This window comes from Zingiber officinale, chromosome 9A, assembly GCF_018446385.1.
Source record: "Zingiber officinale cultivar Zhangliang chromosome 9A, Zo_v1.1, whole genome shotgun sequence".
NCBI lineage: Eukaryota > Viridiplantae > Streptophyta > Magnoliopsida > Zingiberales > Zingiberaceae > Zingiber > Zingiber officinale.
The window spans coordinates 22,783,666-22,801,372 of NC_056002.1; the positions used below are offsets into that span (position 1 = coordinate 22,783,666).

At 36.9% G+C, this 17,707-nt stretch overlaps 1 protein-coding gene across 1 annotated transcript; it reads right to left on the reverse strand.

The window, feature by feature from the left end:
- Positions 1 to 480: 480 nt before the first annotated feature.
- LOC122019844 (probable protein phosphatase 2C 60) lies at positions 481 to 7,817 on the reverse strand. Its single transcript, XM_042577406.1, has 5 exons — positions 7,429 to 7,817; positions 6,539 to 6,943; positions 5,773 to 6,140; positions 2,215 to 2,451; positions 481 to 903 (listed from the first exon to the last, which is right to left on the reverse strand). The coding sequence occupies exons 2-5, from the start codon at positions 6,852 to 6,854 to the stop codon at positions 616 to 618; spliced, it is 1,209 nt and encodes a 402-aa protein (XP_042433340.1). The 5' UTR covers positions 6,855 to 6,943; positions 7,429 to 7,817; the 3' UTR covers positions 481 to 615.
- Positions 7,818 to 17,707: the final 9,890 nt, after the last annotated feature.

The window sequence follows — 17,707 nt, forward strand, 5'->3', positions numbered from 1 at the left end:
AATAATTACGATCCCTTCTAAGGTTCATTGTTCCCACCAAGTTATAATTTTTGTTCGGAGCGGGTGACCGGAGGCCGCCCCCGAAGGCCTCCAGTGGTGGATAAGTAGTCAGATTACTGAGCGCCGAGCGAGGATGTCCTTCGAACGACCTCCAGCCGTCCGCTCCAAACAAAAACTATAACATGGTGAGGACGGTGAACCTAGAAAGATATCACAACCATTTACAACCGAATCACAATCGTGATCCGACCACAAATGAAAGTGACACATCCCTTGGACCACAAAAAATGATCCAGGAGATCCTGCCTCAGGAAATCAGTGTTAAATTTTTATTTTATTTTTATCTTAGTGGAATTGTGTTGCCCGAGCAAAAATACAAAGAAAAAAATAAATAAAGTTTCTTAAAAAATAACAAACTTCATCATTCAACCACTCACTAATTTACTCATAATTTAGTTATTAAATAGGAAAGAATACAGGTAAAAAAAATGAACATTTCTATCAGTATTATAACAACGATAAACTAACTTGAATGTGTCTGCAGTTAACGTCTGCTAGAACAGGCACAATCCAAATCTCCTCTCCTCCATTTACATCGCTGAGGATTACATTTACTTAAACAGAAGCAACAACAGGTTGAGATTTAGGGGGGTATTGTATAAGGGACAGGGGAGCGGAGCTTGCAGGCCCGGTGATTCCGCCCCCTTTTATCGAAAGAGAAGGCCCCCGGTGTGAGCTGGCCCTGCTAACGAGGTTGGAGTCGAGGAACACAACGACGACAGTGATGTCGTCGTGGAAATGCCGGCGAACGCCACGGTCGATCTTCTGTAGGTCAGAGTATCTCATCTCCCTTTTCTTTGCTGCTTCTTGAAGTGCAGCTTTGATGAGTCGCCGGGCACTTCCCTGCAGGAGTTTATACTCAGGATCATGTTGTCTAACTCAGGAATTAATGAGTTATTAGACAGTATTGACAAGTAACAATGCCAAAGAATGGTAAAATGAGCTGATATTCTCAGGAACACTACATATAGGGATTTCTTTGAATCACTTTATCACGATATGATATTGAGATTGTTTTTGAACAATATTCTATTTTCACTTGTAAGCAAATGGTTGTAACAGGAGTGAGGGTAATGAAAAACAACCAAGTCATGAGCTTCCTCTCAACAAATTTGACTTTGAGTTCCCTCCCTCTCACATGAAAGCTTCCGATCTCACACGCCATTCTGGCATGTGACATGTAACATCTTTGGTATCTGGTAACTTCTTCAGGAAAAAAAAAAGAAAAGTGCCAAGACAATCAGAAGAGCATTGGATTTGTGCAATTTACAGTTAGTGGCCCTTCTTATAAACAATTACTATGTAAAAGAAGTTGAAGGATCAGAATTTGAATAAGCTTAGGCTTTTGAGCTTTAAGTCAGGATCCAGCCAGTAATCAGAGATTTTAGGAAATGAACTAGTGAGACAGAAGGGAAATTGTGCAAGTTTAAAGATAATGTCACGTCGCATGGTCATTGCTAAAGGATAGACAAAACAAGAACTGGAACAGTGAAACTTTGAGGAAGAAAAAAGGAGATTAATGCCATCTCCCCTTCGAGACTTGGCAATGAAGGAATTGGTGCAAGCATCAGGAGGATACATCAGATACTGTAAACAAGGAAAGCATGAAATCGTATTGGAAGAATGTGACCCATCTTATAGACTGGAATGAGTAGTTGTTATGAACCTTTTTTACCCACAATATTAAAGGATTCATTCTTGCCTGCTTGAATACACAGGTCTCCCTGAAACTACATGATCAGTAAGGTCAAAACTACTTGTTCTTAAATAATCAATTTCACTGATTTTAACACATCCCAACCAGCTTGTTATACAATTCAACGTTTATGTGAAGAAATTTTGTTTATCACCAACATGAAAATTTGACCAGAAAGTACAAAATTGTCCCCAATAAGACAAGAAGATCAAACTACTTATTCCTAAACTATGACAAAGTTTACTGATTTTAACACGTCAGACAAGTTTGTTATGCAATTTGCATTTATTATGAAGAATACTTTGTTTGTTAACAAGAAAATTTGGCTAGAAAATACAAATTTACCCCCAATAAGACAATGTTCAAAAGAGCACATATCGCCTCATGAAAGCAAATGGTTGTCTTCTTATATACTGTCTTAAATTAATGCTAGTGTAAATTATAGGTAGGAAACGTACACTGTGAGGGTTATTGTGAACAATATCAGCAGCTTCTTGGTTGCTGAGATGTTCCCAGAGGCCGTCTGATGCAAATATAAGAAACAGGTCTTGTGGTTGCAATGGCAGCACAGAAATGTATGGTTCTGAGCTGAGTATAGGCTTTTTGAAAGTTTCTCGTAACCGGAACTTTGCAAATAACGGTTCCCTGTTAAATTCTGCCTTTTTCAGGTAGACATCGCCTATTGACCTAGAAACCTATATAAACAAGAGAAGAAGAAGAGTACATTTAATTAAAAAGAATATTATTTGCAATGTTCTATGTTGATTACATGACATAGACGGTCTGCAAACAAAAGAATGGTCATGACAAAGATCCATTAATTGCTTGTCACAACAAATAAACAATATAAATCATGAAACACGTGCAATCATCATTCTAAAGCCATGTTAGTTCCAATTATTTATGATCAGCTAAAAAAAATTTAAGTTACAGAATTTAGATAAATTAAATTACATTTTCTCAGTAACAATATTCAGATCAATTAAATCATTTCTCTTGCCTTTGATCTCCCTCAACCCCTTTCACCTTCACTTCCAAATCACCTTCACTTCAAAATCTATCATTATTGCACATGGCACTTCAAGGAAAGAATAACCCAGGCTTTTGTTTTATTTCAGTTATTTGAAATGAAAATGGAACGCACTTTTCGTCAAGAGAAAAGGAATCACTAGTATCGAATATTGATTGTACATAGCAAGAGGAAATGTCGTCTGGAATGTATATTGGTAGGTGCAAGTAATGAAATATTTTATGTAAAAAAAATTAAAAACGAGAAACCACCAACGTTAGTTCCTGTTGTGAAACAGGAGTCTTCTCAGAATCAGTAGAATACAATTAAACCAAACAAACAGCAATTTAAAACTATCTTGTGGCATCCAAATCCACATAGATGTGACACCATGAAGCTCCCACACTGGTATAGTTAACAAGTTGAAGAATGTGTTATTGATTGAGGATGCTTAATGCTCCAACAAAAGAAAAAGGTACATCTTCACAGGAAAAGATGAGCGACATGTGCACCAAATAGTGGAGAGAGGACAAAGAAACAAATGCATCAGAACTTCACTATACTCAGCCCTGATTAGTCCTCATTAAATACAGATAAAAATTATAAAATATTAGAACCGACAGAAACATAGCAACTGACACTACTCAAAACAAGACTGATTAAGCAAAACAAACAGCTTGAGTCCTGCCTGAACACCAAGTCCACAGTCATTTGAGTAGGCCAAACTAAAAAAGAAAAACACCAATAAGAACAGTGAAATTATGATACATTACCAGAAATGGATGTGTCCAATAATTCGGTTAATTACATAAATTATAGATGATTTATAGCCAAAGTTTCAGTTTCGCACACATACTTTTATGTTTCAATCAAGTACACAAACATATAGGAGTAAGGCAAACTTATTCTCGTGCATCTTTGTACCATATCTAGAGGTTCTTATTATTTTGAGCCATTAACATACCCCGCACTATTCTTTCTTGCCTCTTTTGGCCTTGTTGATCTACTTTATACCGCCAGTGTGGAATGATCTGTTCAACAGGGCACATGATCAGCATATCAATAGGATCAGTTATAAAACCACATCTTATCATATGTTCACCCTGCAAAACTAATATATGTGACTCCCAGGTGGTATGTTGTTCTCACTCATGCAAGCAATTGCTTGGGCAAACGATGCTATCAACTACCATTTTTCTGCAACTATGTCTTCCTGGCCTTCAAGAAAGAAACTAATTGTTATATTTGAACCTTTGAATTTCCAAAATATAACACTTTTATTGTGAAATATTATTCAGCTTTGAGATTTTTGGAAAATTGTATATGTGGAACCTCAATTTATAGTTATTATTCGGAACTTTTTGATCAATGCTGAGCTAATGATCTCTAGGCAAGTCAATATTAGATTATCCCTAACCTAAAATCCACTTGTTCAAGATTTACTGAGATTGTTGAGTAGGATGTTACATTAGGCAGATGCCTTGAAGCTTGCACTTTCTAATATAATGGCTTCTCACCAAGTCAATCATAGGCCCCTGATGAATTCTCTCCAAATTGGGCAACATAAGTTGAACTTGCAGCATTTCACAAAATCATCCAACAACTTCCCTACTAACCACGCCTCATATATCATACAAAAGTCTGATAGATAATCTATTTTTTGAGTCAGCAAAGAACTCAAGAGCTTTAATAGCATAGGAACAAGACCAAGCAATCGGTCTTCAAAAAAGGAAGCCAGTCAAAATAAAAGTAAAGCAATTAGTAGTGTTGATATACTGTGTAACTTCTGTCTATCTAACATATAGGTTTACCTAGAGTTATTCTGAAATCTGAATCTCAAAACTCCTTGCACACCAACTCTTTCAATGTATGTCTCATCTGAATCAGATACTGAATCAAAATCTATGTTATATAGGTAATTATCTATAATAAGGTACGATTATTGTTTTCCATATGCATGCAAGAACTCCCTTGTTTATGTCCACCTTGATACTAAACACATCATCATCTGCAACATCATTGTCCTGGCCATGAAAGCCACTTTCACTGCCATCACTCTCATCCTCACTGCACTCAACAATAACCTTTGTTACATTTAAGGGTCAAAAACCAATGTAATTGTCTCAACCCCTTACTAGGCTCAGTTGCAGTTGCAGTTGCAGTTGCTTCATCCGCTATTACTCTCCGTACTTCTCGAAGAACCTTGAACTTACCTGAGCTTAAGAGACTGAAATAACTGTCCCAATATAGAGTTGCCCAACATGATCTGCAGATTATCTGCCTACCATGTAATGACAGTGAGGATTCATCCATCATTCTAATCACTACCTACCATGTAAGGGCAGAGATTCACGCAGTATTCTCTCCGCCCTTTACCCACTAGATCATCCAAAAGAACACAAGAATGAAGGGCCCAAGCTTATATTCATAGTCAAAGGTATGATATTTTTATATAATCTCATCCATATAAAGTAGTAACCTTGTCTTGGATCACAAAAAGAAAGAAATTTAGGATCGTACACTAAGGGGTGCATACAAGATGCCAGTGCAACACATTAGTTGGACATGAGTCCTGTGTGGAGAGATATGCATACAAGAATGAATTGCTCCTAGATGGCCAATTGGGAAGGTTTGGACTCCATCTAGCTTCTTAGGCTAGCATGGATTAGAATAAGTTAGTATCATAGTTGAGTTAGCACTTTTGTGACTTGCGAGATGTAAGTCTCAAAAAAGTTCATATTATAGGTGTAACTCCATTAACTCTAGGTAAGCATGAAGGGAATTTCTTGGTGTGTTATACACAACTTAGATCCACATAAGCATATGCAAAGGCCATTATTGTGGATATATAAAGTAGCTAGCCATTTGTTTAATGGATTAGGCTCCACCTAACTTCGTGGGTTATAAGGGTAGTAACAATTAAACACATAGATATGAAGAAAAATGATGAGACTAAATGTTACATGAACTCAGGTCGTTTACTGTTGGTAAATTATTATTTAATCACCTGGATTAGGCCCTTCACACGCCAAACATTATGCTTCAACACAACAATTTGTTTATCTTCTGGGTGCATTGACTGCAACTCTTGTCTCACAGAGTCAATTCCTACATTGTGTTCAGCTGACAACTGAACCGCCAAAACTTCTCCAGTCGCTTTGACAAGTTTCCCAAGAACAACACGGGAGTCACCAAGATTGGCAGTATACAGCATACCACCAGTGACAACACCAACTAAACAACACGAGCCAACAGCAGCAAGCTGAGGTTTTGTTGACCATTGTTTGGCAACCAGTGAGGTAAAGCCTTCTTCTGTAGCTTGATATGCCTTTCGTATTACATCCACAGATATTGATTGATGTTCAGCTGCAAATCCTGAAAAAAAAAAAAAAAACAAATTGTTCTTACACGTCAATGTTTATAAAAAGGCAGAACATTTTGCAGGGGACTCTGATCATCAGCATGCAAACATAAACTGCACGGAGACACAATCATAAGCTATGTTTCAGCACCGAAGTGATTCCTAGTTGATAAGACTACCTATTCTGGACTTTTGTGAAGAGAATATGTTGTAAAAGGATCATCCAAGTCAATTTGTACTACAAATAATTACCATAGGAGTAGAAAGGCATTCAAATTCTTTAATAATAAAAATAAATTTTGAGTTTAGTGAAACTTGGGATACAATCACATATTAATAATTCATCAACATTGTGTAGATAGAAGTAGCAGAGTCTAAGCCAAAGCTTTCAAGACAGAACATTGGAACTTACTCTTAAGATGCTGAAATAGATGGTCATTGATATAACGGGATGTTTCTGGACCGCCATGACCATCATATACACCAACAAAGGTGCCATAGGGACCTGATTCAAGCAAGCTCAGTGGCCCAGATTCAATCTGACACTGGTCCTCAAGCAAGTTGTTTGCTTGGACCACTGCCATGGAGAATTCGCCATTAAAATGCAGACCACTGTCCTTATACCATAGAAGTCCATCCTGCCGACCTACAGCATCAGAACCTAAATAGCCATATCGGTCTGACGGCAGCCAGCAGGAACTAAGCAGGTTCATTAATGTGACTAACATCTTTCATCTCATCCTGGCTGTCTTCCACTTCAATCCGTCTGTCAAAAATCAATGGAACACCCAGACGTCCAAAATCCGAATGTTTCCTCCTGGGTCACACGAATTTACACATATCAGTGGCAATTACAAAAGAGATGATCAACTTGAATGAAATAACCAGCGTGGAAACCATTAAAAGGTTCCAACTTTGCATTCTTTAGTAAAAAATCAGAAACTTCTTTTTGATCAGGTAAAAATTAATAGCTTCGGCGAGTAAAGTAAACAAATCGAAATTGATAAGTCAAAAGATGAATCTATGGAAGGTGGAAATTAAACAGGTCACAGGCTCAAAGTTATAACCAAAATCAGAAACAAACTTATTGGTCCGTCTTCTACGAACTCGCTCCCTGAAGCGGGGAGCCGCAGAAGAGACGTCTCAAATAGATCCTTCTGGCACGGGATAGAAGATAGAGACCAACGAGATATTGTAGGCATGGTCCATCTACTCCTAATTCTGTAAACTACATCTTGAATCATACCCTATCGTCTCTCACCTGTTCGATCGTAAACAAGAGGCGACGACCAAAAATATTACCTTTGGAACAGGATTCACTCCGATCTTAAGCGATCAGCTAGGATGGGATTTCAGATCTAGAGACGGCGTTAGGATTCTTCTCATAAGGCTTCGAGAAGAGTCGCGATTATCCTACAAGCAGCGGATTTGGAGTGAAAGGAGACTCCTTTTTCGTAGCGCAGCGAAGGTTCAGCAGACAAAACACCACTGAGAGCAAAAGAGCGAAAGGAGGAAGGTAAAATCCAGAGAAGAACAGGAGCAGCGAAGGGCTCCACCGCCAGCGTCACTGCTACGACGCCGGCTGGGCGAGAGAGATGCTGGCGGAAGAGGAAGGAGAGAAATTAGGCAGAGAAAAATCGTCGTGCAACGGCAGATTCAGCAAGCAGATAAGCCGTGACCAGCGCCAGCATTCATCTGGCGCCCTACATTTCCCATATTTTAAAATGTGCCCTCCCACTTTCGGATCACTCTTTTTGTTCATTTTTTTAAGTTAATAGTGGCGAAAATAAAAAACAGCGCACTTATTTTTATTATTATCAAAAGAATACTTTGATTTTTAAGGAAAAAAAATTTTAAAAAAAAAGACGTAAAATGTTGTTTTATTTTCTCCGTACTGAATTCATATAGTAAAAAATAATTTAAAATTAAAATAAACTGTTTTATAAATTATTAAATGATGTTTTTAATAATTTATTACTTTGAACCAATAAAACTATATTTCTAAAGTTAGTTTTACATATAAAAAATTAGTTAAAATATATTTTTTAAAATTATCAAATATTTTTGTGAAAACTATATAGTAATTAATTTTTAAATTTTTTTTTAAAAAGGAGTTGAAATTGTATCATTTTGAAAAATATATCATTGGAAGGTATTGCTTTTATCTAAAATTATATGCGGTGCGGTGCAGAAGGGTATTTTATTATTCAGATATTCATACATGTCCCATCCCAATTACAGCATATTTACCTAAATATATTTTTAAAATAAAGTATTTAATCATGGAATGATAAAATTCTAGGCATTTTATTCCACAACAGTACATATAAGAAAGGTCAAATATTCATGACCCAATAAAATATTTTACACCCTCTCAAAATTGACCTTAACATTCATATAGATATTAATAAATATTTTTAGTACAAGTGATCAAGACATAGAAAAAGATAGAAGATAATCGTTAATATAAATGATCAAGGTACGAAAGAGAATATGCTTAGATGTATCAAATTTTGATTCCAAAATTTCATTAAAAATATTCACGTCTGTTTCAACCACCGTATCGTTTAGAGGGACACGATCCAAGCTCATCTATGATCTTAGATTTTGAACTTAATAAAGATACAACCATCGAAAAATTAATTGATAATTGAAGAGTACATTATCGATTTAAAGCGTCTCAAAATCAATTTAAATATGAGAAAGGCATGACCATATAGTATTTTCATCAAAACTAACTGTTTCATATCAAAATACCATTAGTGTAATCATACGATACTATGAATTCTCATAGTCGACTGTATTATTTTAAATATACTTAACAAGGCCGTTTAAATGATGTTAACTTATCTTATATTTCTAATGTGGATGCTCAATTATGCATGAATGGCTGGATTAACAAATAATAATAATAATGTCGATGTTCACTATAATTATGCATCGGCTTAGTATAATACATATGAAATTCATGGAGTTCGTGACTCGATGAGCTTAGTCATGCCTCTGTGCGGACAAATTTGTGTAGCTCAATGACTCAAAGTCTGTTAAAGAGGCAGTGCCGATGATAATTAGAATAGGGCGAACTACATAGGTGAAATATAAACGATGATATAGAAAATGAGTTGTTAATTTGGTGCATTTAATATTACAAAAAAATTAGTTTATTATGATTAGGGCTAAGCATTCGGTCAAAACCGAACCGACCGAACCGAATAGATCAAAAATCGAATAAACCGATTTTTTTTTCAACCAACCGAACCGATCGAATTCTTTACAAAAACCGAACCGATAAAAGATCGGTTAATTCGGTTTCTGACCGAATAAACCGAATTTTAAAACTTTATTTGATTTTAATTAAAAAAAAATTATTTTATTTATTATATTTTTAAATAAAAATAAATTAATAAATATTTTTATTCAGTTTAATCAGTTTAACCGAATTACAAAACTTAAAATCGAAACCGAACCGAATTCACCGAAAACCGAACCGAATTTAAAAAAAAATCGATAACCGAATTAACCGAACCGAATTCCTAAATTTGATCAGTTCAATTCGGTTAATTCAGTTTTACCGAATTTTTGCTCACCCCTAATTATGACACATATAAATATTCTTATAGTATAGTTATGATGACACTAATATTTTGATCACCCTTTTCAATTTCCTAACATTTTATAATATTGTTATACAATACAATGTTAACATCAAAAATGTCACAATTTAAAGATATAATGACACTCTATTATAATGTCAAAAAATATTTTTTTAAGAACATTTATATATTTCGTATTATCATCATAACAATGACAAAACTAAATGTCAACAAAACTCATTTATTATGTTATTTATATTTTCTATAAGGACAATAAAAAGTGTTAGAAAAGATAATTTATTAGATCAATTAAATATCACATTCACTGATTTATAATGACATTAATAAATCTCATTATAATAATTTATAAATATATTTAAAATGTTCATTAATATTTATTTAGAATATATATATAACATGAATTCAATTTTATATATCATCAAAGATGGAATATCATACCAAACCAAAAGATATAAAGTATCATTTCATATTCACCTAATAGTAATCTTTACTTACGGTTAACTGAAATACATTTCATATTTATTTAAAATTATAATAAGATGATAAATATAAAAAAATAATAATATTTTAATAAAAAGTTAAAATTGTACCAGGTGATAAGATCAGGTTATCATTCCTCCAAATGTATCATCAAACTTCTGTAAAAGATCATAAGGTCTAATCAAACTCTCTTCTGGTTCTAGAATAACTTCTATTCTTACTTCACACCAATTTGATCCTAGTGTTTGTTTCCCTACTATAGTATTTAGATCTATGCTATGGAGCACTCCTTGTAATGGTCACCCTTCTTACTATACTATACTACTATCTAAGGATGACCGTTACTCAACTATTAACTCTACTTAACCGGTGTGATCGAAACCACGAGGAATCCCTACCGAAAAATTTCGGCAGAATCTCCCCTGTACCAGTGACCATAAACAGAGATACATTCATATATACTTCAGCCACAGGCGGCTGAAACATGTATCAATCACCCATGCAGTTTAATAAGTGTCAAAAACTATAATATCTACTTATTACATAGAAACTCATCACAGCATGCAAACTAAAACACGATTAAATTCAATAGAAACATAGAATATAAAATACAATCTCAATGACATCAACCATGAAGTACAACTCATCTATTTCTCAACCACTAAACATGAAACTCATAGCTTCCCAGATCTCTCCATAGTCCTAACATCACACACATCCATCACACATCCTCCTTGTCGCCTTCCTCTTTACACTTTAACCTTTCCTTTATCTGCAGTAGGAGGAAAAATAAATCTATAAGCGAAACGCTTAGTAAGTACTAATCTATCTCACAAAAAACTCGAAAGTGCATAAGATGCAAAGGATACTGAAACTGAAATGCTAAAAAGAAAAGCTAAACATGCTCATCTAATAGCAAAGCACTAAAATAAACTGCATACTCATGATATACAAGAATAAATCTGCGTGCTGGAAATAAAGCTAATTATGCTCAATAAACTCATAAGGAAAGAAATGAAAACTAATACTGTATGCTTAGCATTATAAGAGCTAATCTTGGCTAGTTCTAAACATAGGTGATACTTGTTTCATTTACTTATAGCTTTATACTTGAAATTAATTCTTAACTTTCTTCTTCTCTTTCTTGGGCTCAGGCTTAGTACCATCTTATGCGCACTCTCTAATAGTGACTGAGGTAGCGAGCCTCCAGTCCTATGAGGATAAAGACCTTGGCCTTACCAGGGGCAAGACTTCGGAATTGGTCACCTGGATTTGTTTAACGATAACCTTGAAAGTCGAGTACTAGCCTCTTACTTTAATTTACTTGTTATCTTTTCTAACTAGACCTTGGTCTTTTTCTTACTTGTAGCTACTCATAATCCTCTAATAGAGCTTACTAGATCACTGTTAGTATGTCTAACAAGTAGAGAATTGCAACTAACTGAGCATGCTATAAAAATAAAGCAAAGCCAATCAAATTCTGATACTGCTTACTCATTTTAAGTGGTTGTTCATGCTTGTTCGACTACACAAGAAACATACAACTAAGAAATCTAAACTGTATGCTAGGATAACAAGACTGTTCATGTTCATGGAGGTAGCAAAGCACAAGTAGAAAATCTGTACAGCATGCTTTAATTCCAGAATGCAAAGATACGGCAGCAAGCACAAGTAGAAAATCTGTAAGCAATACTTATGAAAACCTGCCTATTAAAATATGCATCCTATACTTATAAAAATCTGCTCATGCTCTATTAACAAAATGGAAAACTGATCATGCTTAATTATTAGCAAATGGAAAACTGAAATGCTCAATATAATACAGTTTGGGTCTGGCAACTTTAAGGAACGGAACTAGCATGTGCATATACATGTTTATCTTAATGGATAAATCTACTCTGCTACAAAATTGTCTACTGCAAATCCGAAACTAAAATACTCAAACCACATGGTAAGGTGATCTAAAGCTACGTGTTAACCAAAAGGAAATGACAACAGATCCAAGCACTTGCTAAAAGGACCACTACAAACAAAGAAACTCTAATCCGAATCTTACGAAGGAAATTCAGGTTCAATATCACAGCAACAGAGGAACCCAAGCCTAAATTCTGCATGGTCCTAAATCATGATAGGAACTAAAGCTCTATCAATCCTCAATTCTTTCTGTACGACAAGTTTCAAAACAAAGGAAATCTAAACAACAAGTATCTAAAGTTACACTACACGCTTTAAACTAGAATAGATTTAAAACCATTCAAATCCCTTCACAGCAAACAAATCGTCCCCTGCCTATGGTAGCATTCAAAGAAAACATTTTGTCAAGCAACATAAGGGCACCCAAAACCTGCTGCATCACCCACAAATCCGAACAGAAACTTCGTTACAATGAGCTATCCCATTACTATCTTGAAGAAACAACTCATCTACTGAATGTATCACCCAAGACCCAGAATTATCTGATGCACAAGAACTAAATCTGCAGGGCTAAAATCTAGGCCGATCATGCACATTAAGGTAGCAAGGAAAAAGGAAACATTCTTCTCAGCATGCTTCGAAGATAAAAACGGAAACGAAGATCCAAAGAATTCGAAGCAACTCCTACCACAGGTGAGTAGTACTTACAATGCTTTCTTGGACTTACTGCCGAAGGAGAAGAATTCTAGGGTTCGGAGAAGTGAAGGTCTCGGCGTCTCCTTCGGGTCCCCGTGCTCTCCTCAACGAGAGGGTCACGGTTGAGAGAAGACCGGCCGGAAGAAGCTTTCGCCGGCCGCCGAAGGGAGGAAACCCTAGGTTTCCTTCGTTTCCGCCCGAGAGCCGTCGCACACCGTTCGCGAGCGAGAGAGGAGAAGGGATTTTAGGTCACGGGATAAAACCTAGGTTCTCTTCTTATAACTAGGATTTTTATCATCTAACTATTGCCTAAGTATTATTCACTCTTTCCTTAATTAACACCGCCCGTCGGCACACTTGGTTGACTACGTTTTCGCCCGAGTCTAAGGTAGTGGTTTCGAATCCTCAGCCGAGCGTTTTATTCCCCTTTTATTTTAACTGTTCCTAACTACTGCTTAAATGCATTTCGTTCCATATTCATTCACAAAACGTTTGTAGAACATTTGGTTGGCTGGATTTGGTTAAGGCTTGGTTCAGGTTTGAGATCCACGATTCGAATCTCGGCTTGGATGTTTTTTTGTCAAAACTTCTTTCGTTTAGTAAAAATACCAAACGACCTCCAAAAATTACATAAAAATACTCTAAAAAACTCTAAAATATTTTAAAAGCATTTCCAAATATTTTTAAGGATATTTAGAACTCGAAATAGGAAAAATTTGGTCGTTACACTCCTTTTGTCACATCCATTGGCATAAATAAAGCAAGCCTAGAATAATTCAACTCTTGATAGAATATGACCATTTTCTTTTTCTTTTTGTAAATATTCAAGTTCAACCCAATCTAATGAGTATGTTTTTCACCTTTAATGACTTCAATAAAACTACTTAGTAAAAGTTAATAAACATGTACTTTGTGATACTAAATCTTATGCTTTCTAGCCGCTTTATTTTTTTCGCTCTTTTCCTAATATATTATGATACACAAAACAAAAATCTATATACGATTTGAATCAAAATATATTCTAAATAAAAAAATATTATCTACCTTTGATTTTTCCTTATTCCAAAAAGTAATTAGTCTCATATATTGTTCTACGTGAACTTTCTCATCTCTTTGTTGTAAAAGAGCTTGAATTGATAATTTAGGATTATAGTACTTTTTTTTAAGTTCTGATTTGCAGTTTCTTCATTTTTTTTACTATTGAGTGTAACGTCCAATTTTCTATCCCAAGAGGAAGATCATACTTTTCCTACCAAAAATATTTAGATAAATTATGATTACATAAATTAAAAAACTTAAACACTAAAATAATTTATGAAGCAAGGATTAACCGAGAATAGTAAATAATACAAGTCTGTCAAATAGAACATGAGAAAACAAATCAACGGTGTCCTCCAACCACTCAGTACTTTTATCCCAGTCTGCCTCTCAATATGAGCTACCAACATCACCTATTCAATCGCTCTATCAAGTGTTACTAGGCTTAAAGAGCTTGCTAGTTTGGCCAGCTCATTTGCATACTAGTTGTCCGTCCAGGGGATCTTTTGCACGATGACTTATTGGAATTCTGCCTTCAATTTATCAAAGGCTTCCTCATATAATTTTAGTTTGACATTATTTATTTCGAAGGTACCAAGTTGTTGGGCTACCAGTTGGGAATCTGAATGGATAAGGACCCGAGCAGCCCCTACATGCTTAGCAGCTTGCAGAACGACTACCAGAGCTTCATACCCTGCCTCATTGTTAGTAGTTCGGTAGTCTAACTGAACGGATAGTTGCATCCTATCTTCTCATGGTAATATTAAGAGTACTCCTACTCTGTTGCCCTGCCGGGTGGACGACCCATCCATATATTCTCTAAGTTGCTTCTGGCTCGACATTCTGTATTTCAGTCACAAAACGGCTAAGGTTTGCTCCTTGATGGCCGATTTAGAATGGTGTTGTATATCGAATTCGCTTAGCTTTGTAGTCCATTTGATCAACCTCCAAGGTGCCTCCGGGTTGAGGAGGACTTTTCCTAGTGTGCTGTTAGTTAACATAATTATTAGATACAAGAGAAAATAAGGGCATAATCTCCATGCGGCGAGGACCAGCCCATATGTCAGCTTCTCAAGACAGGTGTAGCGACATTCAACGTCTTTTAATAAATGACTTAAGAAGTACACCGACTATTTTTCAGTGTCGTTCTGTCGCACCAACGTCGATCAACTGTTGATTCTATGGACGAAGAGTACATTTAAAGCGGCTCGTCAGCGATGGGCTTTGCCAGTATAGGTAAAGAAGTTAAATAATTCTTGAGTTCCTGCAGCGCTTTGTCGCATTCCATGTCTTATTGAAACTTAGTAGCTCAACGTAGAACTTTAAAGAATGGATGACTCTGATTGGATGACTTGGAGATGAATCTTGACAAGACTGTAATTCGTCCGATCAATCGTTAAGCTTCCTTCAAATTGTGCGGAGGGGGCATGTCCTGGAATGCCTTTACTTTGCTCAGATTTGCTTCGATTTCCTGCTCAGTCACGATGTAACCGACGAATCATCTCCTCTTTGCTCTAAATAGGCACTTGCTAGGGTTAAGCTTGACTGTGTACTTCCTCGACGACTAGTAGGTCTCCTCTATATTTGCATAAAGGTTAGCAGCTCAGAGGGATTTTATCAATAGTCATCAACATATACTTCCATATTTCTACCGATCTGCCTTCGAAACACCTTGTTCATCAATCTTTGGTAGGTGGCCCCGACATTCTTCAGCCTGAGCGACATTACGTTGTAGTAGAAGATCTCATCTGTCATGATAAAGCTAACCTTTTCTTGATCTTCCTTGGCGAGCAGAACCTGATGGTAGCCCTGATACGCATCCAGCATGCAGATCAGGCCATAGCCCACTATGGAGTCCACCATCTAAACGATGCGTGATAGTGGGTAGTAGTCTTTTGGCCAAGCTTTGTTTAGATCTCGGAAGTCGATACAAACCCGTCATTTGTTGCCCAGCTTGGAGACTAGTGTCACATTAGTGAGTCAGATCGGGAATTGTAATTCCTGGATATGCCCTGCTTCCAGCAACTTCTCTACCTTCGTTCAGATAATCTAATTTTATTCCGAGCTGAAATCTCTTTTCTTCTACTTCATTGGTCTGACGTCTGGTCTGATGTGTAGCTGGTGCTACGCTATCGTTGGTGAGATACCCGGGAACTCGTGGGTTGCCCATGCGAACACATCATGATTTTACCTTAGACGGGCAAGAAGCTATGCCTTCTTTTCCGTGTTCAGATCGGCCGCGATAAAGGTTGTAGCCATTGGTCAGCTGGGATGCACTTGAAATTCCTCTTTCTCCTCATAGACCAGCGTAGGAGACTCCTCTAGAATTGCATTTACCTCCAGCCATTGGGCCTTCTAGGCGGCTCGCAATTTAGTCTTCACCATTTCCACATAACCGATGAGCTACTAACTGGTTACTGTTGGTGTGGTTAGCATTAACGGTCTAACTCAGTTTTGATGAATGACAAAGTAGGCTAAGTTAGTTTCATATAAATCTAACACTTCTACGAAGTGTCCAAGAGAAGCCCAGACGGGTCGACGACACGAAGTCTAGCTAGGTCGACTGGCCGACCGGATAGCTGGCACGAAGTCCAGACAGGTCGACAGGCTGAATAAACGTTTGACACGAAGTCTAGCTAGGTCAAAGGGTTGATCAGATAGCTGGCACGAAGTGCAAACGGGTCGAAGGACCGACCGGACGTCTGGCAGGTAAGTTGAGGTAAGTCACTAGAGGGGAGTGACTGTGAGGACGTGTTCCCGGGAAGGAAACATTAGGCATCGATTTAACTTAGATCCATTTCAGAAATCTAAGTTGAGATCGTGACTAGATTTTGGTCTCGAGGAGATGGAATCTAACTACTACTTTTGTTACTCTTATAACTTAACTGTGCTAACACTTTGTTTTGCAGGGTAGTTTTGCATTTTGCCTCGGACTAATGTTTTTTGCAGGTTGCTGAAAAAATAAAGGTCCGGACACCTCGGATGCAAAAAGTTATCCCCAGCAGCGTCGCCACATGGAGCTTCATGTGTGGACGAGCTACATCACACTCCAGGCGCCCGGAAGGGATTAGGGCGCCCCGAGCCTCCTATATAAGGAGGGTGAGGTCTGGAGCAAAAAACAACGAATGACAAGATCTCCCATCGATTGCTCTACTGTGCTCTTGCGACGCTACGAAGGCTCTCCGACAAGTGCTATTTTTTTCTTCTAAATTATTGTCGGTATTATTTTTACTAGCATTTCTATACTTTACTTTTGTAATCAACTTTTCGAATTGTTAGTGGATTGCCCAACGAAAGCACTCAATGAGTGCGGGCCTTGGAGTAGTAGTCGCCGAAGGCTCTGAACCAAGTAAAAATTACTTGTGTTAGCATTGTTGTTTTCGTGTTTATTCCGCTGCGTACTCTCGCTAAATTTTTTAATCGCTATTCACCCCCCCTCTAGTGAATTCACGATCCAACAAGGGGTATCAGAGCAGGTACCACTCTGATTTGGTGTAACCACCAATCAAACAGGGGCGAAATTTGTTTTATTTTTTTGGTTTTTAGTTTTGCGCTATAAATCCAAGCTGGTATTGTTGCCAGTTTTGGGAAAACAAATTTCGTAGTAATTAAGCTAAATTGGTGCAACACCAATTCAGTTTCTTTCTTTAACTTTATTCCGCACTGCTAATCTAAGATCAAGTCTTGAGATTTTTTTTCTTTTGTTTAATTGTGTGCAGGACAAAGATGTCTCAAATTGAAGACTTCAGCACAGTACACCTTCCCTATTCAACGGGGACGATTTTCTGTACTGGAAGAAGCGGATGGAGGTTTACCTGAAGACTGGTTTCGATCAATGG